Source organism: Plectropomus leopardus, chromosome 17 (genome assembly GCF_008729295.1).
Source record: "Plectropomus leopardus isolate mb chromosome 17, YSFRI_Pleo_2.0, whole genome shotgun sequence".
NCBI classification, from domain to species: Eukaryota; Metazoa; Chordata; class Actinopteri; order Perciformes; family Serranidae; genus Plectropomus; species Plectropomus leopardus.
The window spans coordinates 13,941,514-13,967,816 of record NC_056479.1 but is presented as its reverse complement, the minus strand read 5'-3'; the positions used below and the strand labels follow the sequence as shown (position 1 = coordinate 13,967,816).

General features: G+C 40.2%; 1 protein-coding gene and 1 long non-coding RNA gene across 6 annotated transcripts; both read right to left on the bottom strand.

The window, feature by feature from the left end:
* Positions 1-31: 31 nt before the first annotated feature.
* On the bottom strand, positions 32-1,918 carry LOC121956643. The gene is made up of 2 exons (XR_006106711.1): positions 1,291-1,918; positions 32-105 (listed from the first exon to the last, which is right to left on the bottom strand). It is a non-coding gene; the product is annotated as an uncharacterized LOC121956643 (long non-coding RNA).
* A 453-nt stretch (positions 1,919-2,371) lies between these two features.
* On the bottom strand, positions 2,372-17,551 carry mrtfbb (myocardin related transcription factor Bb). Of its 5 annotated transcripts, none has more exons than XM_042504970.1 (14): positions 17,250-17,551; positions 13,113-13,178; positions 10,257-10,327; positions 10,083-10,158; positions 9,677-9,838; positions 8,762-8,943; positions 8,235-8,375; positions 7,057-7,304; positions 6,183-6,318; positions 5,209-6,078; positions 4,246-4,356; positions 3,922-4,047; positions 3,756-3,816; positions 2,372-3,647 (listed from the first exon to the last, which is right to left on the bottom strand). In XM_042504970.1, exons 1-14 carry the CDS (start codon positions 17,347-17,349, stop codon positions 3,187-3,189), a joined length of 2,811 nt encoding a protein of 936 aa, XP_042360904.1. In that variant the 5' UTR covers positions 17,350-17,551; the 3' UTR covers positions 2,372-3,186. The 5 variants fall into 5 exon arrangements, with proteins under 5 accessions (XP_042360904.1, XP_042360905.1, XP_042360906.1 ...); XM_042504971.1 differs by having other exon boundaries at positions 10,257-10,312; XM_042504972.1 differs by having other exon boundaries at positions 17,265-17,551.
* Between the last annotated feature and the right edge of the window lie 8,752 nt (positions 17,552-26,303).

Sequence of the window (26,303 nt, the reverse complement as noted above, 5' to 3'; positions counted from 1 at the left end):
AGGAGGCTGAATGGAAATCAAGATCCAAAACATCTGAAATGTGGAACAGAGAACCAGGGAGGAGAGAGAAGTCCCAGGACATCCAATGACCGACCACAGATATGTCTGAGTGAAAAGAGAGGACAAGGAGGAGAAGCTAGGGAGAGAGACAGGCTTGAACACTTATGTGCTTGTAGGACAAAAACAGGGTTAGAGAAATGGAATGGTTTTCAGAAAGTTTACTCTATCCTTGTCCGCAAGACAAACAACGACTATAGACTTAATGAATTCATTGAGACTGAGACTGACTTGCCGGAAGGATACTACTAACAAAGTTATCGAATAATAAGCCACTAACTAAAGGTGAAAAGATGAGTTTTAAGTTGGGATTTAAAGGTCTCAACACAGTCAGACTGTCTGATGTCAGAAAGGGAGTAGAGACAATACGCAGCTGTTATGAGTTACTGTTACTTGATCACACCATTGTCTATTTTTGCAGGGCTATTTATCAGCATCTCAGATCCATCAGAATTTAGGAGCATGAAATTATAAGACATCCAGGCAGACAGAAGTCTAATTTAAAATAACTTCATGACTGCATATAATTTGGCCAAGAGGTGAAATATAAAGAGAGATAAGCAGAGGACCAAACATAGAGCCTTGAGCAACACCATATTTCAAATAAGAACATTTTAAGTAGTACAGAAAAATTATTATAGGAAACATGCAGTGTTTTTTCACATTAGTAAGAATTAACACACGCAAGCACCCAGCCAAAGATGCCAAAGTGATTCTCCAGATGGTCTCGGAGTATACAGTGATCTATGGTGCCAAAATTTGCACTAAGATCCTGTGATAGAAACACTAAAGGGGAATCCAAATCCATAGTAAGCAAAGGATCATTCACCACCTAAATAAGTGACAGGCCCTGAAAGCAGACCTAAAAGGTCAAAACACATGGGCCAAAAGTTGCTGAGACAACTTTTAGAAGAATGGTGAGATGGTGTGGTTTCTTAAGTAGGGGTTTAACCACAGCAGTGTCAGTGTCAGTGTCATTTGTAAGTGATAAATTGCCAATATTCAGCTTGTAGGTCCCAGAGATGGCCATAAATCTTTACAAAGTTTTTCTGGTAGGGGATCGAGGAGGCAGGTGCCTGGTTTAGAAACTAATACCACTTTGGATAATATTTCAATAGAGATAGTCTGCATTATTGTTTCAGCGTTAGTGTTGTTTAGTTTTGTGAGTTAAGGTAAAATATTTCTCATTCCAAATTTAATATGCTGATAGGAAAAAAGGGAAAAAATACCAACCTTATAGATCCTTATCACAACAATTCCCTCAACATTCAGATGAGTCTGTGAGCAATGGTCCAGATAACCTGCAGAAGCAGACAATGAATCCTTAATAATTCAACAAAATAACACATTAGGTTCAGTGACCTTTGTGCTCAGACACACTCACCCCACACTGTCCAGAAACTATCCCGCTGTGGTGCAGCACACACATTCACATTCACATTCTGCAATGCCTGCAGAATGTGAATGTGTATGTGTAATGTGTCTCCCGTTTGAGGCTGCTAATTATTTGTTTTGTTTATTTATTTATTTCATACTTCTTTTAAAGTATGTGTTTAGTAGTTTTTGTTTTTTTTAACCTTTTCAGTAGTAAATAGTTTTTACACTGTGAGGATTGAATTTTCAATTTCGCTGTACTTGTACAATAACAAAGACATATTCTGTTCTATTCTATTGTGTTGTGTATATTGGCATTTTTGACGCTGCATTTTGTTTTCTTCATACAAGACTTCAAATTTTACTGTTTGCTTAAAAAACAAAGACAACAAAACAAAACAAAAACAACAGTCACACCAAAGACTTTGCTTGCTGACTGGATTCAGATGTGACCAGCAGATGTCACTACAGTAAAAACCAACTGTACTGCATCTGAGCAGTGAGTGAATAACACAAATGAGCAGCGGTTTATATTATTGGATACTGTCATTTTTCCTTTGGATTTGTCTGTACTGCATGTATGTTACATTGTAATGCTGTGCACAGAGATTGTGGTCTGGTATGCCCTGCCATGCTTACACTTAACAATAAACTACCTAGACAAATACCAAGTTTTGAACCCTTTAGGAGTCAATGAACGTTGTTGCATTACAGTTTATCACTTTTCATTTGGATACAATCTTGACGGAGCACGATAGATTACTCAAATTTGTTTTGAATAAGTATTCTACTTCTTAAGCTCACAGGACTTTAAGCTTTACAAAAATATGTGCAGTATGTTTTACACGGTGTACAGATGCACACTGGAGATGCAAAAGTGAAGATTTGGCTGCTTGAAATGTTGTAAGAACTGTTGGAAAGAAGAAACAACATTAAAAGATTATTTTGGAGTATATACTTGATTGGTCAGACTGGCTTGGTCACTGTGTACAGTGGTACACCTGAATTATGCTTCACAATTTACATATTGACAGGGAATATTTAGCACTTGTGTATTTACAATCTGTTGTGATAGAGATAATAATTCCCAGACAGGGTGGAGTGAACTACATGACGTGACAAGCCCCAGCAACATGCAGTGATTACCCATTGTTATTTAACCAGCATTAGGACACTTTCCCACTCTTTCAGTTATAATGACGGCCAATGTAACACTATACATTCAGTTTGATCAGATAACAAAGAGAACACAATAACATGAAAACAGATTGATAGCAAGTCCTTGGCATAATTTAAGATTGAAATTTTACAAGCTACTTCCACTGTCAGATTAATCTGCCAGTACCAGTCCTACTTTACATCAGTCTCCCCGTACAATCAGAGGGTTTAAAGACCTCAAAGGACGCAATGCAGGAATGCCTAAACTGATGCAGCACAATTAGATTATTACTGAGCTGATTTATACGGCCAGGAGGCAAAACAGTGCTGCCCCAACCTCCAAAAGCTCTTATTTCCCCACGCAGGAAACAAAAAGCCATCTTCCCTTGCATAAAAATGTAAGTGGATCTGAATCTGTCTGATAGATGTCAGCCCCGTGGTAGTCTGGTGACCTGTCCAGGGTGTGCCCCGCCCCGCCTCTCACCCAGTGTCCATTGGGAAAGGCTCCAGCCCACCGACAACCCTGAATAGGATAATCAGTTTCGGATGATGAATGAATTAATGTCTGATGGGTGTAAGAATTCTCCATGACATCAGTCAAACCCAGTTCAAGTGCAGTTCATGTGAGTCCAGGAAGTCAGAGGAGAAGACGCCTACTGGCGCTGACATGTCCAAAGGGCTGACCCCCTCTGCTGGCACAGACAGTGTAAGGTCCAGCCAATCCATATTGTCCATGTGGGTGCTGTGCAAGTTCAAAGCAGAGGGCGATGTGTTTTCATTAAAGTCTACCTCAATGCTGACTACAGGTGAGTGTAGCTCCTCCATCAGCGTTTGTGGCTCCGTGTGAGCGCCGCCAAGGAGGGTTTCCAGCTGGGGGTCAGAGGTCAGGGCTGCCAGGCTGGCCGAGGGGTTGAGCTGTCCTGTGGGCGGCTGGGCCACTTGGACCACGGGTGGAGGGCGGGATAAAACTGTGTTGATGGGAAGGGTGGTTACACTGGCTGTCACAGGGAGAGGCTTGTCCAGGCTGGGAGAGTCCTGTCTGATGAAAGGGGAGATCTCTGAAAAAATATGTACAGAAAAGTAAGTGTGAGAATCCAATAATCACAACTACTTTACAGCATATTTTACCAGTTCTTTCAAGAAAGTAAAGTTGCTGTATTTCTCACCACCACTTTCGATTAACACATCAAACAAGTCGTCCATCTGTTGACTAGCTGCAGTGGGACCCTGCAAAGGAATAAAAACACCAGTAAATGTTTGATTTGCTATAGTAATAATAATTAAAAGAATAACATGTAAAAAACAAAACAAAACTGTGTGTTTATTTGTCACCTGGACAGCTGTTAGCATGCTGCGTGTCTGTTTGACTGCATCCTCATAGCGAGGTGGGTCTTTACACTTTGACACATGGTTTGTGAATTTTGGCAACATCGAAGTTGGCTGGCTGGAGCAGAGAGACTGTTAAACATGAAAAGACAACAGTCCCTTATTCCATATGAAAAACAGGATACCTCTGATACAAATCATCACTGAAATGCAGCGGACACTGAACAAATAAGCAACTACACCAGTGCTTTTCAAAACAGTAGTGCTTTCGAGAAAAACTAAAAAAAAACAAAGAGAAAGTAAAAGAGACTTAGGATCCTGATCTTCCACCTTATTTGTAGGATCTTTAGGACTGTCTTGGCTTGAGGAGGCTCCCACAGGACATCCACTCGCTGGGAATGTGTTGAGTAAGCTTTGTGCTGTGCTACCCATCCTCCAAGTCTGCAGAGACATTTAGACAGGTCGGCATAGAGGCAGACATTAATGAAGTATTTAATGCCATTAATGTGGTGTAATGCTCTCTCCTACATGCACAGAAAAGCAGTGCATTACAGCGCCTGTTATCTTTGTGGAAGCAATAAATGATTTTGTTGTAGTAACCAAGCTCTTTTGTGGTACAGAGACTGGTAACTGTGTGCAACCTAAATGAAGACTGCTCTGCACTCCCTACTATTTTAGCACTGTTAGTTGATTTTCATTGGACCCTCTTCAGTTGAGGCATCACCACCTTTTACTCCACTACTGACAGCACCGTTTCAGCAGCATGCAGCTCATGAGTGTTCTCCTCAGTTAGCATCGAGCTGTGGTTTCTGTTGCTAATCCTGGCTGGTTGTTTGGCTCGGAGCACAGAGACGACGGAGGGCAGTCAGGCACTACTGTCAGCCGTCACTCATCACTTGCTCCGCCAACCCAAGTTTCCACAAGCCCCTTTTTGATATGAATATGGAAGGATTAAACCACCCAGCTGAGGCCTGTTATTACTGTGGCAACAAGAAAGATGCATTACCCCTAGCCTTAACAATGTAAAAAAATAAAACTGTGATGTGAGGTCAGCCAGTGCCATCTAAAATACTGCAGCAGATGTTTGATGTGCAACTTAATCTGAATTTACTGCACGGAAAACAGAATTTATGATTTCAGGTGCACACATGTACAGATGATCACATAAAACCCAACTCTGCATATTTTAAAGAATCCAAAAACTACCAAAAAAACCCAAAACACAGCTGATAGTGATGACAAGTAAAGAGATGGGCCGAGGCAGTCTGTTCAAGCATTAGTGTGTTTTCTTACCTTTGTCTGTGGCTGAGTCTGAGTGCTGCATTGCTGTTGTAATGCTGCTGAGGCCTCTATTTTCTGTGGCACCTGTCCAGAGGTCTGGATGAGGCCTGGGGCTGCGCTGCTAACAGAAGTGTGTAATTTAATGCTGCTGGCAGGAAGCTGGAGAGTGACTGCTGAGGCAGGATGGGAAGCAGGCAGGAGGATCTGAGCTTCAGTCTGGATCGGCTGCAGGGTTTCAGGCTGTTTGACGGCCTGGTGGCTGATGATGAACTGATTTTGAGGAGCGAAGTGATCTGCTGCCTCCTCTTGTTTAATCAACACTGGCAGACCAGGAGAACTGCAGGACGCTGAGCAGTTTGTCCTGTTTTCCTCTTTGACCTGGACTGTTGCAAGAGGGCTGAGCTGAGGTGGAGAATCTCCATGCTGACTTCTCTTCTCCACCTCCAGCTGCATCTTCAGCTCCTCCACCAGCCTCTGCTCCTGCTCCAGCTTCCTCTTCAGCTCTTCAATCTGACGCTCCTTCTCGTGGAGACGTTTGTCCTTCTCAGAGTCCTTCTCGTAGCACCTCGTCTCCTCCTGTGGAGCTCTCTGTGGGGAGTTCACACAGGGAGCAGTGTGAGTAGGAGACAGAGCACCTGAAAGCTTGGCGGGGCTGTCTGCCATACTGCTATCCTCTATGCCCAAATTGGACACTCTAGAGGCTATAGGGGACACAGGAGGGGTTAACTTTGTGTTTTCAGACTGTGATGCTGCTGTCTCAATGGCAGCCACAGTCTGAATGTTAGAGTTCTCCTGATATGACTTAAGCCTCTCTATGAGATCTGTCTTAGTCCCAGAAACAGGCAGGCATCTGAGTTTTAGTTCCATTTTCAGTTCAGCAACCTGTAAAAATAACAGATTATTATAAAACATATTTTAAATTTAGCTCTTTCTCAACTGCTGCATGCATGCAGTACAAATAGTCTGTCCAGGCAGCAACGTGTCACCTTCATCTCATCCAGATTAGCTGGTAAGTGATCCGGCTTGCGGTTCGTCTGAGTGTGGCGTGGCTGCACAGGGGTAGACACAGCGTTTCCACTCAGAGCAACAGTGGAACAGCTGGTTTGTACCTCAGTTGTTGGTCTGTTGTAATAAAAAGATGCAAGGAAAAAAAGGAGTACAGATCAGAGAGGGATTCTGAACTATGGTCCATTTTTCACAATCAACAGCTTCTGTGTAGGATGCTGTGGGCAGGAAATGTAAAGTATTTGAGACAAACAGCAGCTGTGGTCAAACTTAGTGTAAAATTGGGTGTGAACTATTTACGCTTTTTTTAAATTGAAAATCAAGATTCAAGGTATCTAAAGGAATCAGACACTTAAATCTAATGCATTTGAATAACTTTTTAAGACAATTTGTAATCTGCCCTGTGCAGAGGTAGGTTTTTATGTAGGAATTTGGTTATTAGAGTGATAATCTTTTTTTTTGCCAACAGGTAAGTGCATAGGTTTAGTTACAGGTTCAGTTACAGGTTTAAAGATTTATAATATAAGAAATGTGGACTCTCACACAGATGGGTTTGACTCATTTTGTCAAAAATAATTTAAAAAATGGAAATGGGAATGAAATTAGATAAAATGTTTTTGGCAATCATCTCAAATTCAAATATAAGTGTGTTTAATGACCTGTTTGGCCCAATATTTATAAAACTGAATTTGAGACATTTTAAAGGTCTTACAGACATCCTCTGACAGGACATTTGTACTTGAAAGTCGTTTATGTAGATAAAGTCATGAACTCATTACAAAATTATCAGCCTCTACACATAAAGGTAAAGGTGGGTGATGATCTCTAGCTATGGTGTGTTGATGAAAGCCATACTTGAGTGAGGCAGGCAGGACGGCCTGGTAGCTGTACTGCTGCTGCTGCTGGTTTAAGATCTGAAGCTGCAGGAACTGCTGCTGCTGCTGCAGGAGGCGAGCGTAGGCCGAGTCCATCAGCACTTCATTGAGCTCCTGCTTTTGGTCCGGGGGGATGTACTGATGGTACTTTAACTTTTTCACCCGTGGTTTGGGCTCTTTGCTCTTTTTGCTGCGGCTTTTATCGCTGGGTAGCTTGGGCAGGCTTTGCTGCAGAGCAAAACACAGAAAACGAGGAAAACTGAGAGGACCATCTGGAGAATATTTGATCCCTGTGACTGATCTCAGTCCAGTTTATCAGGGAATACAGTCAGCATTGCCAGTACCAACATTGCATGAGTTGAAATTGATGTTAGACTTTTATAGCTTGAAGCAGTAGTAAGGTAGAACATTGTTCTGACACCCGATGAGAACTGCAGGATGTGGAAACGGGTAGTGGAAATGTGACCTTTATTGTTTTACCACCTGCAGTTACAGGATACACATGAAAACGACTTGGCATAAGAGCAGCAGGTTCTAGCTATGAAACCAGAAACTCAAGCTGGGTTAAAGCAAGCACACACCCTCTAATTTGTCAAACTCATTCTCCTATTGTATTCAACGGGAGGGAGAGTTCATCTTATGCTCAGAGGATAACTGGATTATGATAAACGCACAAGCTATTGCTTCACTCCCGTCCTTTGATTTTTGGCTTACATTTTACACAGCCTGAATGAGGAAGGCCAGCCTGTCATTTGACCCTAATTGAAGACAAACTGTAGCTGGCACAGATTTCAGTACGAGGATTTGTGAAATGACTTTAAACCCTGTCGTTCTTTGAACTGCGTTTAACTTGGCTGAATGCTGACTTTTAGTTCAACCCAAAGCTGATATGACTTTAAGAGTGACAAAACACAGACTCTGTGTCTTCTGACATTGCACCTCTCGTCACATTTCCAAAAGAAACAAAATAAAAACACAGTCAATAAATCAGAGAGACAGAGAGCTCAGCACCAGAGGTCAGTTTCATGTCAGCTGGTTGTAAACATTAGAACACTGATTAAATGAACTCCTTGAATAAAAAGCACTACTCCTTTCAACAAGCTGAAAAATACTTTGAAATGACTTTGGTCAAATGGTTAAATATCATTTGAAGCTCACCTTCACTAGAAGTGGCCCGGGTATGATACTGGGGACAACAGTAGTGACTGGCTGAGGTGTAGGTGCCTGTCGGTTGCTTTGTTTCTCAGAGACAAGACCAACTGCGTCTGATGTGGACTGTGTGTTAGGTGGTGGGGAGTGCTAAGAAAAGCAGAGACAGAGAGAAACCACATGATCCATTCAGTAAGAACAGTGAAGCCGCCACGCCTGTTAAACATCACAAGAAAAGAAAAGCCCCTTCACTGGAATATTATAACCAAAAAGAGGTTGATAAACACTCAAAAAATAAAAGAATGAGTGCAAAACGTATCTACAAATGATAAATACATCATATTCAGTTGGTACACTGTGTCTGCATACATTAAACAAAATCCCAAGATATTTTTATTGACTTTACTTGAATTTATTTAAATAACTACAATTTTAAGCCTCTGCTAGATTAGATAACCTGTCAAGAAGGCTATTTTGGTGGTTGACATTGACAGTTCATGTTATATAAACTGTGATAGCTCCTGGTACTGGTGTACCTTTATGGAGGAGTTTAATTTAGAGGAAGTAGAAGCGGCCTCAGTCCGTCCAGACTCCTTTGGAGAGGCAGATGTGGAGCTGGGAGATTGTTGGCTGGCAGGCTGTGGTGATAACGCTCCACTGCTGTCCTCATCAAAGTTGTAAATATCTTTAGAGCAGTTTGCCTCACCACCTGTTGGACCTACAACAAATAAAAGCAAATGCAGCTTATTATTAACCTAAGGTAGAAATCAAAGCTGACAAAAAGAAACATTTGTGAAAACAGTGGATGCTGTCTGTGCATATGCAATATACTATTTAGGACTGAAAAAGAAAACTTTGATTATCAGCGAATATAGTAAAGAAGCCATTACTTGAATGTACACCATGACAATACAGTAGAGATGTAACTGGACTGAGAGGATGCAGCCACGTGAGCAGCTCTGTGAGGCTCTACTTACTAACAACCGCAGCTAACATGCTAATGCTAAGCATGAATAATGTTTGACAAGTTTTACAGTCTTAGTTTAGCATCTTACCATGCTTCTTTTTGCTAATTAGCACTAAACACAAAGAACAGCTGAGGCTTATGGGATGTAATTGGTTTTATAGTTATTTGGTTGTAAACCACAATATTAGATACAATGATGTTTTGATGTGATGATATTGCTAGACGAAAGGTCAGAGGATCACCAAAGTGATTACAATGCATCCTGAGAGTTGTGAATTATTTCAGTGTGGACTCTCAAACACAAGTGTAATAACATCAATAGTTGGCAAAAACATGTGCCCAATGTAGTGCAACACAGGCTTGAGTTACCTCTCTGACTGTCTCTGTGAACTGTTGGTGGTGAATATAACACCAAAGTTGGCTAAAACAAAAACAGCTCACACCTTCTGATAGTGAAGATATAATAGCGTTAATGAGTATCTACCATCCATGTCTTCTTCGACACCGGAGTCCACAGGCAGGATGTTCTTCTCCACCAGCTCCATGGGTCCAGGCCGCTGGGAGATCTTCTCATTGAGATCATCAGCCAATCTGGCCCTCTTCAGCTTCATCTGTGTGGCCTGCAGGGAGGGTTCAGCCTGCGTCTCTGATAAATACACAGAGGATCATACGCTGTGAGACAACCAGCAGCCGCCAGCCTCCTCACCGCTTTGTCAGGGTGACTCACTGCAGGATCAGCAAGACCTCACAAACTTACCGAGACATTTATCTAGTTCCGACTTTGTAAAACAAATTTAAACAGGCAATAAGTGCAATTAGATGAATAACCACCTTATTCATCTCTTATCTAGACACTGTTACTCAGTAAGAACACACAGGAGGAAGATTACCTTGCAGGATGTGCATACGGACAAGCTCAGAGCGCTCAGGTCTGCTGCAGAGTTTGTGCTTCAGGAAGCTCCCAGTCTGTTTAATAAATGAAACAAATTAAATATTTTTTGGAGGCATAATCTTGAATTAGATGAATAAAATCATGAGAAGCAGTGTGATGATATTGGTCTTACCCTGGCTCTCTCCAGGCTGCGGATCTGCTCATGGAAGGCAGCGGGCGTTTTCAGAGCTGTCGAAAGGTGAACTGACAAAATCAATAACTTGTCATGGTCAATATAGAGTATATCCACACACAAATAAATTGTCTTTCCATTTGACAATTAATGATTATTGACTTATAGGTGTTCTACTCTATATTTCCAAAGGCAATTCCCTTTGGGTTACTTTTTGCCATTATGACACTTTCTGATGATTATCCTTAAGTAGCTACTACTTAAAGGATAATGTAACAACATAAATGGAATAATATGAACTACACAATATTTCTATTGTATACATTCTTTTAAAAGGACTCAAGGCTAACGCAAGCACAGTTGTTTCCTAAAAGGTACAACAAGATTACATTCCTGTCACACTGCTAGAAGTGTATACCTACTGCAATACTTTAGCATGATATCCCTCTGAGATTTGGACATTGTTTAAAATCATAGAAATTCAGCAGCAAATACTTCCGCTACATAAAAGTTAGACTAATAATGACCTTAGTGAATTGAGGCAAAAGTATAAATTGGCCTTAAGTACCAAATAATAAAGAAAATATAAAAAAATCTCTTCAAATCAAAATGTAAACAAATATATACTGTCGATAAGTGTCATTTCAGCATTTCTATCATGTTGTAAGTACTCCTCCTGAACAGGAAAACAATCACTGTCTACACACACTCGTGTACTCTGTAATCCATCTTTCCTTTCGTAGTTTTCATGTTTTTGTCTCGTTCTACGCGATTGTGATATTAATAAGCAGGAGCTCAAGGGAGTCAAACAGGAAGCACCAGCTTTACTGACTCAAGCAAAGAGATTGTTCCATGCACAGAGTTACTCTCTGATCTCGCAGCATAAACTTATCCTGCTTTAAGCGAGATCTGCCTCACTGACTAGTCACCTCTGCTATGATGAGTACTGTTTGGTTTGAGAACTCACTGTCCGGTGGGGGGGCGTTCAGAGGAGTGTGTCAGAGGGGCAAAGCAAAACATTCCTGCTCGTCACCTAAACCTCACTGCATACCTACCATAAGCCCATAAGTGTGGGAGCAACAGAGTGCTTTGGTGGAGAATGGCCTGGGAGGTTTGTGTGCAGGCCACGCTTGGTCAGGCCACTGACCTCCACTGAAGGCTCAGTCGCTGACTCATGTGGCTGCGTGGAGCCAGAGAGGAGCTGAAAGCCCGACTGCAGGAGGCCTCTCTATAGAGAATAGGACCAAGAGAAAGAGCTTTTTCTCTTTCTACCTTTCCAGCCATGCTATCAGCATGATTCTGTCAAATAATGAGCTCATCTTTTAATAGGTGTAGCACAGGGACTGAGTCTGCCCCACTTTTGTAACATCAAAGGATGGACGGTATAAAGTAGGAGACACTTCTTTCTGTTTTGGCTCTGGTGTGCTGCCTAATGGCTTATCTGTATTATTATTGTCTATAAGCGTCAGTCTGAGTAGGACAATAAACTCTACATTGAGTAGGATAAAGCAATGATTAATGTGCAGACACTCACAGTGCTACAAAGCCATTTACACAATTCTTTCAATTAAAAATGTCCACTAATAAAGCCGTTTGATGTGCAAAAGATTTTAAAGGAAATATTTTTAATCTCTGACAGACGAGTATGAGCCCCAACATCAATTACACAGATGCAAGGTCACCTTAAAGGGTAACTCCTGTATTTTTCAAGCTTCTATTTTCCCACCATGTTTTCCTGTCTAAGTGACTAATGGAGACAAGTCTTTTTTTTTTTTTTTTTTTTAAAAAAAAGGTCCAGTGTTGAGAAAGGGAGCACAGCAGCTAGCAGTAGCAAAACAGTCTGCAATTAGATATGCTTGCCATCAGTTTACATCCACTAAAAGGGCTTGTTTTTTGCCACTGAGAGGATCAGATTGTTATTGTAAGTGTCTGAAAACATTATGGAAAGGACACTGCAGAGAAGCATAACTTTTTTGTTATGTTTCGCTTGTTTCAGTCAATTTTGTGTTCAAGTTTCGCTAGAGATGAGCAACTCCATTGGAATGAATAGGCGGCATCTTAGCAGCAGGTATTACTAGGTATTACTCCAGTACAACAAACTTTTACTAGTACTCCTCTCTCCCTTGCATTTCCACTTTTTTCTTCCTGTAACAAGTCACCTCTTGCGAGATTTCAAAATGAGACTTAAGTGAGACCCAATTTACAATGGAACAAGTGAAAGGTTAGGAAAAGCTCTTAACTTAGCTCCATAATATCATCAGACACTAATAAAAAAACTCAGTCAGTGGCTCTGTCAGTTACTAAAACAAGCACTTTTAATGGATGTATATTGACGATGCGCACTTGTCTACTCTTCCAGCCTGTCTTGTGGCTGCTGGCTATAGCACTCTCATTCAGAACAGGGCCAATTAAAAAAAATGTATTCCAAATAGTCACTTAGACAAAGAAACATAGAAAGAAAGGGTCCAGGTTACCCTTTAAATTTAAGTAAAGCAGAAATATGTTACATGATGCTTTGAACACACTTAAAAGTATATAATTAAAAATATCAACACAATGCTGTTTAAACTTGTCTCTCCTTTGTAAAATAGCTGTAATGGCACTGCAAATATGCTCTGCAAAAGCCATGAAGAAGTTTGGTAACTAAAGATGAAGGAGTTCACAAAATAACACAGGTAATAAGAAAAGTAGAAGGCAGTTATAAAAGAGACGGCACTCTGCATTCTGAACATATTGGTCACTTTCGTCTTGACAGCCCTAATTTATTAACTTTCTGCTCAATTTCAACCTTGATTTTTGATTTTTTTTCTGAAGCACAGTATGCAAGTTTTGTTAGTGTGCGACATGAATACTCACGTGGCATGATGCCTTGCTCCACAAGCTGCTCCCGAGTTCTCCTCTGTTGCAGACAGAGCTGGAGGACTGTGAGAGAGCAGAGACATGCAGGTCAGGGTTGAAACTTTTGCATTCAGAGCCAAGTCTGCTGAGTCAACCAACAATCATCTCTGGCTTTGACTGTGAAACCTTACAGACTTCAAACAAAACAAAGTACTTATTATTCCTCAATCAATACGCTACCCCAAAGACCCGCCAGTAAACCCTGTTCAGCACCACAGACATCCTATTCACTTCCTGTATGGTTTTAACTAGGGTTGTTAAGATTACCACAAGTTTTATAACAGTTAGACTTGAACAGTGCAGCATGATTGGCCGAGAGTCTTTCCAATGAGAGCTGATATCTCTGTGTGGGATGCAAATATACAGAGGAGTCAAAGAAAGTAACTACAGTACAGAATACAAACAGATGAAAGAGGAATTAATGTGAGAGTGCAGTCACATGACACCCTTGGAAGCCAAGTGAGTCGTGTGTGTTTAATAAATTGTTTTTAAAAAGTAATCTTACTTTGGGTGGATAAGCAGTGATCAGTTATGGTACTGTGACACATCAAAGGCACAACTATCTCCTGTTGAGTCTTGCATACGGGCCCCATGTACAGTCTTTGGACGCTCCTCTGCGTTATTTTCCAACCAATATAAACTATAGTAAGATCCCAGTTTAAACATTTACAAACAAGTGAGCGTGGACATGTTATTTCAGTAGAATAACACCATTTTGAGGAGGGAAAAAAACCCAAAACAGTTTGAAGTAGAAGGTAATGGGTGACTAATGAGGTAGCGGTGTGCGAGGTTCATGAGACGCTTATCGTCGCCGTTACAGTGGACTGAAGCCGGTTTTGCTACTCAGTGGCTCGGGGGAAACTGCTACTCCCACTCACACACACACACACACACACACACAAACACAGGCAGACCTGCTCAAATCTCCTGGGAAAGGCGCTGCGACTGAACAAGCCTCTGTGACTCACTCTAGCAAAAATAAACTGGGCAGCTGTGAGAACAAGGCCTGGGAACCATGAAATTTAGGGGTAGTTAAGGGGGTGGGGTCTCCAGTTGCATGCGGAGGCGAGGGGACGTTCATGGGCTTCCACTGGTGGGCAAGGGAACGCAGAGTGACAAGCGCTGAGGCAAAGGGTGGGAGGCCGAGTCTACTCTCACAGCAGCCCATCAACTGTGGGGCAGAGAACACAGTGTGCCTGCTCCGCCTGCTGTGTTTCCTATTACAAACCCAGGCCAGGGGGGTTTGGTCAGAGACTGATCATACCAGCAGATTGTAAAAAAAATGCCATTGGTTCCTCTCAATATTCATATCCAGTGTGACTTGGAAGAAATGCCACAGGCAAGAAAGTTTATGAGTGCTGCATATCAAGAACATCAAAAGCTGCCTTCCAGCGCCACAAGAGAATAAGGAGTTTAATTTGAGCATCGGTATGGGGGTGCACCTCATGCCCAGGGTTCTCCTCACTTTGTGTCATCTTGTGTTCAACTTGAACCCTGGCTAACCTCTCCGTCAAGCAAACTGGCTCTGCTCTCCTGCTCACCAGCAGAGCGTAAACAGAGGTTGTGGAGGAGCTCACAGAGAGAGCGAGAGAGAGAGAGAGAGGGCTCTGCTGAAATCCCTGTCTACTGATGTAATCTCTAATCTCAGACCCATGTTGTTCTCAGCAAATCATCCCTGGAGGTCTCCCAGCAGAACTTTTATTTTATTTGACTTTTTTTTCCCCTTTCTTTTTCTTTTTTAGAGACGCTACAAAAAAAATCTCTCTTAAGTGGCATCACATAATCTCTGCCCAGACAAAGCTGAATTTACTTAAGAAACAGAGTGACACTGGGTTATGTTGACTTTACCGTTATAAATACCAAAGACTCTAAACAGAATCCCATTTTAGCAAAGACCCAGGCATCTATAACCAGAGATAGACTAAACCATGAAAATACAGATTACACTGGTTTATCAAAAAAGACATTTGTGTGTGCAGGAGCTGATTCAGATGCATTTTTCTATGATTTGTTCACAATAGGGATGGGGAATATGGCGAAAATCAAAGATTGCATTATTTCTCACCAAATATTCCTGGGTGTGACATTGTATGTTTGACTGTTGGTGCTTTTACAAAAATATTTACACAATGCAGTTTTTGATAAATAATCATCATTGGTGTTGATATAATGACTAAGTGGGTACAAAAAAATAATAGAAAATCTGGAACAGTCCGGCAGAATCAGAAAATTACATCGTTTTATTGTAACCTGCACTTATGTGGGGCAATAAGGTCTGCATGAATTTAACCAAATTGGTGACTTTGTCTTGTATTGTAAGAAGCTGGATATTTTTTCACCTTTTATTATCATAGGACAGGTTAAGCATGAAAGGGGGTGAGAGAGGAGTCACTATGCAGCAAAGGGCCACGGGCTGGAGCCGAACCCGCGGCTGCTGTGGCAAGGACAAAGCCCCTGCACATAGGGCGCCCCCGAAACTAGAGAAAATTAAGTACTGTATTATCAGCTTGTGACTGTTAAAAAGGGTCTAAAAACACATCAGCTGAAATGTTCCTAAATACCATTATACATTTTATCCTGATTCATTCAACAAAGGAGAAATCTACCAGCAAGGATTAAACTGTATAAATTAGGTGGCTGGCATATAATGACTGAGAACGTATAAAAGAAAAATGGAGTTGTTAGACACTGGATTTTAGGAATTTCTATCGTAAAAATGAATGTCTAAAATGCTGATGTGGGTGGTCATTATCTCTCTGAATGTATGATTGTTTGTTACCACATCCAAGTGGTGTGTTATTTTCCAAACGCAAAATAAAGGCCTAAAATGAAGCCAAACTCTAAGTGATGTGGAAAAAAAAATAAGTTTCCTTCCCTGTGAGTGGGCGTGTCCTCTGCCTGTGTTGGAAAACTGGCCTGTGTTTGCTTAAAGAGACATATTAAGTCAGGTCATGAATTATAATGAATTGACGTGGAATTTAAATAAAAATGTAAATGGAAAATCTACTAATATCAGATGATGGCCCTGACAGAAAAGAATTTGATTAGTTCATGCATGCCGTAGCTACACTCTGGCTCAAAATGCACCCTAGACACTTCATGAACACAGGTAGTTAGTAAACATTTTCAAATGTGACTTCACAGACATTGCAACTAATTTCTAAAATATAACCTAAATACCAGTAACTCTGTTTATTATTTTGAGCTGCAACTATTAACTGATAATTGGTTAGTCGTCAACTATTAAAGTAAACACCAACTAATTCGATACTCAATTAATCGGTTTGAGTATTTTTTTTCTCTGACTCCAGCTTCTTAAATGTGAATATTTCCTGGTTTATTAACCCTTTATGACAGGAAACTGAATATCTTTGGGCTGTTGATAAAACAAAAAATTTGAGGAAGTCATCTCAGGCTTTAGAAAACACTATTTGATACTTTTGTTACAGTTTCCTCACATTTTATAGACAAACAACTAACTAATTAATAACAGATTAATGGACAATGAAAAAAAAATCATAATTTTCAGCCTTATTATCATTGCAAGACAGCTATGTTGTGCTATTTCTAATTTAAAAAAAGAGAGTCCTCATTACATAAGGCCTTCTCTACTCAAAGGATATTTGCTGCTGGTGAATGCAAACAATGAAAATTAAAAAATGCAGCACATCTGGTTACTGAACTTCATCTGAATAAAGCTCATTGTGTATACTTTGTTGCAGGTATGAATTCATGCTCATATTATGTAAGAGAAAACCATCATAGTGTTTCAAGAGTGCCAATATAAACAGCATAAAGTGAATATTCTCTTTCTCACATACTGGCTTTTTATCTGGAACAACTTTGATTTATGGTCCATCAGAAGACAATAATCTCTCCTGTAAGGACGATGCTTGGCTTGAGTCATTGTGATGAGATTTTCTGTTGCCCTGTCATTTCCTGTTGGGGCTGCATCTACGTCACTACATCCCCCCTGCTAGTGCTGCCGGCATCAGCAAACATTAATGCGAGTATACAAACATGACTTCATATTACTTAGACAAACAAATAAAATAATGGAAAGCATGCAGGTTAGACAAGAAAAAGAAAAAGCACCTGATTTGAATTTACCCCTGCAGATGGTAGGGGTCTCCACATCAAGGCAGGCCATGGAGGATAGTGGTGGTTTACTTGGCGGCCAGGTCTGGAGTCCCATGGAGTGATGAGGCCAGTGGAGAACGAGAGAGTCAGGAAGAGAGTAGACGCAGCTCTGAGCAAACGACAGCTGGCTCTCGGAGCTGCAAACAGTCCCTCCTCTCTGGCTCTGTGCTGGCCTCAGCGGAGAAAGCGTGTATGTGTGTGTGTGTGTGTGTATGAGAGAGACTGTGAGTGCTCAGTCAATGTCAGGAGGAGGGAACACAGTGCTGCTCATGTTAACCCTCGCTGGGTCATTTTGCTCTACTCACAGAGGGCTCATCATCATACTACAGCACAAAACTCCAGGGAACTTCTCTGAATTATCAGCTGGGGACCAAATTGCTTAAATATGACCAATACATGGCTGATCAGAACAAGCTGTTGAATTTCAAGTGGGCACAACTCCATGAGAAACAGAACTTTTTTGTTTTCCCCCCAGAAATCTTCACAGCACTAAATAACAATGACACAAACAAACACACTGGGTCCTCAGGGACATTGAGGCTTATCTTTTGACATTTTTTAATCATTAGTCAAGAGTTTTGATTTGATATGTGCAGTGATTATTGTTTTGCAACCTCACTGATTTATAGCAGCTAATGTCAATGACATCTTAGCTGTTGTATTAAAAGGGATACTTTGCCAGTTTTCAACCAACTTTGTGTCATAACAGTGTGAGTAGTATGTGTAAATAAACTGTGGGAAACTTTCCTCAATCTTGTACTTCGCATCATCAAGCATATTTTTGCCGGCTCTCTGGCTGTTGCTCAAATTACAAATTGTACTTCCTCATTTTTGTATACTTGTCACCACCATGGATACAAACAGAATAAAAGCGGATCAAGAGAGAGAGAGAGCCCCTCTCCCAAACTCAAACCGAGCTGTAAAACTTGGCGGCGCTGATTAAATAGAAATCAAGATTCTGTTACTGCTTTGCCTATTTGAAAACTGAAATGTCTCCAGAAACATATTTTAACTAACTGTTTAACTATAATTCATTACTGTTTGTTACCAGCTTGCAGCCATATTGTTTCCTGTGTTAAATCAGGTGATGTAGAGCTGCAGCCACATTCTGTTTGAAACCTACAGGTCAAACTGCAATCATCATCACTACAAGACAAACCCGACAATACAATGCCGAGTCTCAACCGAGTTGGTCAACCAGCCTGACTTATTTCTTACGGCATACCAAGTTTGGACCAATGCTGAGTCAGGTCATTTTTGACCCATGGCCCAGTCATCGCAGCCAATATTGGGCCAGCCTATTTGGACCCATTCAGAAGCGTCTTTCATGCAAAGTCTCAGCTGACATGGCCCAACTTATTTCTCCTGGTGTGCTGAGTCCAAACATAGCAATAATCAACTTAATTCATTTACTTTATTCATCATACATGAAGATGTGATTCACCTTATAGTTAACGAGGTGTAACCTTTAGCTTAACCTTGACAGCTTCTCTTTTTACTTATCACGTCATAGCTAGGTAAAGACTAACTTAGCATTTTCCCCAGGGCTTCCACTGTCCAAACAATGATCGAAGGGTCTGATCATGTAGGTGTGATAGGCAGAACACATGCTCCAGCCACAGCTATAGTTACTCAGTTAAAACGGTCAAGCTCGCATTATGTTACGCATCAGTGGGAATGTTTATGCGTCCAGTGCAGCGCAGTGCATTTTGGCAGTTGTAGGTTTTCTACCTCTTGGGAAAAAGTGAATGCCAAAGCCCCTTCCCTCTTCTTTAAATCCCAGCAACTCCAACTTGCAAATGACTAGTAATTCAAAAAATGTATTGAGAAAACTTAAAACTAAACAGGAGCGGTTTGTAAAAATTCAAAGAAGGGACAAAGTGGAGCAAATGCAGAAGCTTTTTTGGGCCTTTCAATATTGGTAAGACGGCATCCATGACTACAGAATGCACTAACAGGAAATGAGATAAAAAGGGAATTACACTAATTGTTTTGTGTGTCTCAGTGGATCCAGGAAGGCTGGTTAGAAAACATCTCAGAGCTAAAGAGCGGCGTCTGATCCCACAGAGGATCTTATGTCAAGGTGAAGCTGTGGAGACACAGGATGCTCTCAGTCCTCCGGCTGTTCCTGTGATATTGACTGAGCAGGACAATGCATGCTGGGGAGGACGGGACTGCTGTGTTCTGGATTAATAATCAACAGCATGGGACGGGGAAGCATGGAGTTGATAAAGTAAATATGACTGGTACAGTCAGGCACAATATGTTATGACAGCTCACTGCTGGGATTGAATAATGGTGAACAAAGCCATAAAAAATATGGGAAAGTAGCTGGAGCATTTTGGTATGTGGAAAAACATCATTCTGCATGTCACAACGTCCTTAAATACACAGAATCTGACTTTCCATTTCGCAACTGTGTTGGCTGCAGAAACAAAACAACAGATTTTATGAATGCCTAATACACCTGTTTTGTCAGACAACTGAAACCTCTTTCCTTTTTGCATCAAAGTCAATGCTGGGCTCTCAAATTCCCAACCCAGTCAAAAACAATGCTGTTTCTCATCTTCAGTGACTATTTAAAAGTCTAATTTCTTGTCTTAAACTACAAAGTGTATTAATTCAAGATGTTTTCCATTCACACGAAAATAGGCTCAAAAATAAAATAAAAAAAAACCTCTATTCATACGAATTAGAATTTAATATATTTTTAGCACTACAGCAATTTCACTGCCCTGACTATTATTAATAGCCAAACATCCATCTGCTCCCCACTGCCCAGCTGCTTTTCATTCTCCTACGGCTTTATGATTGCTCTTTAGAACAGAGAGAAAACATACGAGTTTACAGGTGCAGTCGCTAAGCAGTGTTTGATACATGGTGCCGCTTTGCGTTAGGGAAAGGTGAAATTTTTAACTTCATAACAAATCATATGACTGCCTGAACAAGTACGAGAAGATTAAGGGTGCTTTCACACCTGTAGTTCTGTTCATTCTGCCCAGACCAAAAAAGATATACATAATTGCTCTTTAGCTCTGGTTCGTTTCATGTCCATACTGACTTATTACAAACAAACCAAGAGCTGTAAACACAAAATGTATGTGGACAGACTCATTCACTGGATAGCTTTGGCGAATGTCAGTAAACGATTAAACGACTGAGGATTTCAACAGTTTTTCTCAAAAAGCACCAGCGTTTCTTGATTTACCCACTGAGCATGCCACTTTTTTGGTGGGACAGGATTAAATAGTAGTTTGAAATCATACTTAAATTACATATCTATGGTTGCAAAATCCTGTGGTTGGCCAATTTTGATTTCACACCCCAAATGAACCGCACAGCTGAGACCTTCCTTTTCAGGCGGTTTTGGTTGTTTACTCTGCACCAGAGCTTGATTTGCAGCAGGACTTTGGTTTGATTTTATTCTGTCTTAAAACAACATGTGGCACACACATTCACACCAGCCTAAACAAACCAAGGTAACACACCAGAGTTCCTTTAAAATGATACAAATAGATTAGATGTGGAAAAGATGGGGTGAAGCTGATATTATAACCCACAAATTAAGTGTAATTTACATACTGGGTAAATGCCTATAAAATACTTACAATACAGGGGAAGGAGAAAAAGTGCATTTAGGAGCAACAGAAAAGGGGTATTAGGCTAATTAATAAGCTACTTGCTACTAATGCTAATAAGTTAATACTAATAATGCTGTCATTTGGAGGTGAGAAGATTGGAAGAGAAGCTATGCAGTAAGCTTTAAATTGTGTTTTTATCATCACTGAAGAACAGAAAGGTCTCCCAAATACTTAATTGCAGAAATTAACACCACAACATATTTTCCTACTGAAAAACGTGTTAGTCATACTTACTCTTCTCCATCCAAAAGCTCCCAAGTACTGCTAAGCAGCATACTCCACACTGTAATCACTATCAGATTTTCTAACAAATGATACCACTATAATCATTTAATTGGTTCAAAAGAAAATCAATACTGTTTTCCACATTTTCTGTTTTACTTTACCCTCAAATTTATTCTACACCACTTTTACAGACAAAACTGATCCTCCCTCCTCTATAACGTTTATCTTCCTCCTGTGTACCTACATATTTGTAACAGCAGACAACTGGAGGTATTTTATTTGGTACCCCATGTACAAAATAACATTGTAAATTCCAGCTTGTACTATAAAGCACTATCAAGGCTAGAACTGTTAATTAACAGGATAAACACGACTCAAGTTATGCTGAGCAGTTAATTAATTTATTTAAAAGTCTGTGAAGTGCATGTGCTACAGAGAGCAAAAATCTGTGGACTATTGTTTGCTGGTTGGCACTGCTAAATGCCATGTGTCCACCAGAAATGCCTTAGCCACATTATTAATAACTCATTATGCCTAATTTTTGAGACTGATCAGTTCTGGCTTGCTCAGTGAGAACCAAAATACTCAGAGATGGAACATTTTCTGCACATTTTTCTGCCTAATGGAGGTACCAAGTAAAAAAATAAAAGTACTTATAATGGTTTGTAACATTGAATCAAAGGTGAAATGTTTAATGATGCAATGAGGCAAAAAAACTTTGCTGTAAACACATAACAAACCCATGTTCCCACGGAAAAACTTTGATATCAGTAACTACTTAAGCTGCGATCTTGTGTTGGCACCTTAAAACCATTCTGATCTAATTCCCTACGTCATTCCACAAACAAATAAAACAAGTTTGTTTTTCCAGAGTGCCCTTGCTCTTAAATGGTCAACAAAAAGTATGTGTTGCCAAACTCAAATGTAATGGCCACTGGTTCGGCCAGTGGTCAGTAGGTCTGCCTAACGATTTTGCACTTGTTGAGGCAGCAGCGGCTGCAGGGACAGTTCCTCTAGTTGTGCAGGAGTCGCAAGACCTATTGGACATCAGTAAAACATGATTCCTGATGATTCTGCAGGGGAGCAAAAATCAACAGTATTATTTTATACTGCATTCTATACTGTTGTCTGTATCTACGTGTGTGTGTGATGGGGAGTTTATGGAAGATAACACATGGATGTGAAGCGCCAATATAAAGTAGTGCATGGAAAAACCAAGTGATGAAATTCTAAGATTACTATAACTTAACCGCCAGTCAGAATCTATCTATCTATCTATCTATCTATCTATCTATCTATCTTTCTGTCTAAATTCTTTATGTACTTACTGTAATATGATTTAGACTACCTTGTTTTGTGTTCATGTGAAAAACCTAGGCGTAGTGACAGTGGGATGAGTAATTTCTGTGACACAGAGCCAAACATTGCACAGTTTCACTTTGGGCCTCCCCATCTAGATGTGAATCTCTGTAATTAGGAACGCACATTCCCCAAGGGTGGACAACGCCATTCTCATCTCTCCCATTACCACAGAGCAACAATATTTCCATGGAACCAGCTGTGTAACATGGTTCTTCACATTGACTCCTTCAAATAATGAGAAGTTAAAATATAGTGTGGTGTTAATTCAGGGTTATAGCAGAATTAATGACCTGGCATTAAGGAGCAAAAACCTAAAAAATAGGGAAAAGGAGCTACTATGTTGGTGTACAATGCAGCGTTGTTGGTACAGTCGGGCAATTTGTAACATGAGCCAAGACTCTCAGCCAGGAATAATGTCAGCCTTCGATGTGCTGTCCATGTTAAACCCGATGCCTTCAATCATCAAGGTTATTATACCAGGGCCTGCAAGGAATATTGATTACTGTATGATTCCCTGCTGGGTGTCCATTTATTTCACTGAAGGTAAAGCACAACCGCGGAAGGATTGTATTCACTGCTTTGTATCATTATTTCATCCTAGACACAGCATTAAGTAACACTCAAAGTCATGACAGAAACTATGCAAAAAGCCACAATACAGCTACAACAATATCCATGATAAATAAATAATAAAATTTGTACAAATTAGTTCCATGTCAGACTGTCCAAGTGGGCCAAATACAAAACCTCAAGGACATTAATATTTATTACCAGAAGGTATTTTTACCAAAATAGCTGTTGTTTTTTTCCACATAAAGAGTGAGATGTAGAAGTAAGAGTGTGCTCCAGTGTTTCTTTTAGATTTAAATTGCACTTCATCTCTATAAAGTTAAAGCTGATGTATTTTTAGAGCATATATAGTTCACTCAGTCCTGCAGGATAAAGAGTTTCTTGTGATGTTGATTGATGTTTATGTTTAATATGTCTGTCCTAAATGTAACACTAATGAATACAACAAATGGCTTCTTAAGAAGAGTTTATGCTGTCTGTGTGATTATCCATTGAACCAGGAGGACAAACTTAAAAACTTAGAGGAGTCTAACCATCAGAAACTGAATGTTACTAACAACTGGAGGTTGAGTCAACAGGATACAACTCTTCCACATACTTTTGAATTGATGGCTTTCATTAGCTGTGTCTACGTCATATTATGTTGTTGAACTGCTTAAATTTCTGGATGTTGTAATTAAAGCTGGAATAGGCAGTTTTATTTTGGCGTCATTGGGTAAAAATCCACTTATAATCTGGTAACTGTAATTCAATTGCTCTGAGAGAACACCACGCAAATTTAAAGAGAAATGTGTGTTCCTTTTGTTTTGAGGTCTGTTTAACATTAATGACTCTTATGCTTCTTTGTCACACTATTTTTGAGCAATACTTCACTGACGTAACTTCACATCCTGCTTTCATCATCCACTTGTATTTGCTACTTTTGCCAGGACAGTTCACTGAAATAGAGGTGATTAACACACAATGTGTCTTCTGTGTAGAAGGAAAAAACGTACAGCAAATGACAAAACAAAAGGCCATTATTGTTTATCAGTCCACAATGTTTCCTGCTGCTCTTTATTTTAACCAGTGATGCCAGACAGTTTGTGCCGTCATACTGTTGTCCTGGTGAGAAAGTGCACTCCAACCCGTTCACTGTGATCCCGACAATCTCATTAGACTCTTGACCCTCAGTGCCAAAGTATCCTTCAGAGCCAAAATCCACACTTTCTTTTTCCCAGATAAAGTTTCTTTGAACATCAAAGCACTCATTAACATCAAGTCCCATGTGGGAAATTCAAACTATCGCACATACTTAGATTTACAAAATCATGCTCAGCTTATTTTTGCTCACAGTACAGTGCAGTGTCAAGGTCAAAGTAAATTTTGACAAACACTGTCCTTAACTTCCATCAAGACGAACAACACTAAAGGTCAAAAACCCTCTTGCTGATTTCAAACTACCACTTAAAGGCTTTGGGAGTAACCCTTCTGATTGTGCCTGGTGATGGGCACACTGTAATCAAGTTCAGGTGCACTGCAATGAGGGAGTCATCTATACAGCCCCTTTCAGCTCACAAAGGTATTTCCTATAAAACCCAGACTGCGTCAAATTCCTTGTGGATTTTCACTGGGGTGGTTCCAGAAAGAATCCCAGTGAAGGTCTGGATAAGACGCACGTTTGGAGTAATTTAGGTGCAGGTATGCAAAGCAGACAGCTCCTTCCATAACGCACGGCTCATTTCTAGCTCATGCTGAGCCAAGACGTCAGAATGAATAAGATCGATTTGAATTTAGAAAGCACATAGTCGAGCATGTGCTGCTACACCAAACACAGATGTTCAGTTTAATCAAACTATGAATCCGTTAATCAAACTAGTTCTCAAAGTATCAGGTGTTGTGTTGTGCATGACTGATTGCAGTCTTATAAAATGCTGACATTTCAAGCCCTTGAGTGGAGTTATTTATCATGTTAGTGAAAAGTCTGCTGCGGCTATGGCATTATCTTCAGTAAAGGCATCAGGTGTATCATATTACACTCGGACCTAAATTTAGTCAAAGACAATAAAGCAAGAATGTGCTTTAATGATGGGATGCAAATCAAAATGTTCTGTATGCTGGCCAGTACAAGAACATCAAGCCTGTAAATGGATATAAAAGGTATTATATTTAAAATCATAAATATAATAATGTCAAGAGAAATTGCATGTGTTCAAAGAGTTTGCTGTAAAAGTGGAGATTCATTTTTCACAGGGGAGTCTCTGCAACACCCACTACCATCACATCGCATGAAGGCCTCTGCAGATGGTGGGAAAGCCAGAAGGAAATCCCTGTAGGCCTCAAGGCTTGTTTGAAGCTGCGCTACATGCAGCTGCCACGAGAGGTTAAAAAAGGCAGGCCTGTGGCGGCCTGGGCCACATTAAAATCATCACCAAAAACAACAAATTGCACACACTTACAAAAAAGTAAACATACTCACGGCTGCCCAGAGGCAAACTGCACATTCAAATAGTGCACGTCAACACACTTTAAATCATATATAATTTGTATTTGTTCTTTTGGATTAACTATATATAACTATATATGGCAATCAAAGACACATTTTAACATTCACAAGAGTTGATACCACTGACTTTCACCATAATTACAAATAAGTCTATATTTAGAATGATTAATGGAGAAGATGACACTTGCGAAAAGTTGTTTTTGCATGATATCCATATGCGGTGGAAATTAACTGGACTGATTTACCATAACTATGACTGAAACACAATGGCGCAATACTTCCAGACAATAAAACTGAGTCATGTCACAGCTTCAGATGGCTGCATTTATTTCATTGTCTGATACATTTTATTGAGAAACATCCCATTACGTCTTCTTGTGGTTGATCTCTCATCTGTATGCTTTTTCTTTTGCACTAAAGCACGGAAGCCCTGAGTGGCAAGTAAGATAAAAAAATCTGGTGTTCTATTTTCTAAGTCTGATCTTAATTTTTTTTTTCTTGTGTATATGCCATAAAAAATGTATTTCAGTGCTGAAAAGATGGTATTTTCATAAAAACAAGGCTGTCTATGCAGTAATACTTATTTTGGCCACAGGATGCTGAAGTGCACCACTACCACATGTTCTACATAGAACTAAAAGCATTGACATTTTCTTTGAGGTGTGTTTTATTTTTCCATGCACTTTAAACACAAGGTACATATATTGTATGTTAACATTAATAAAT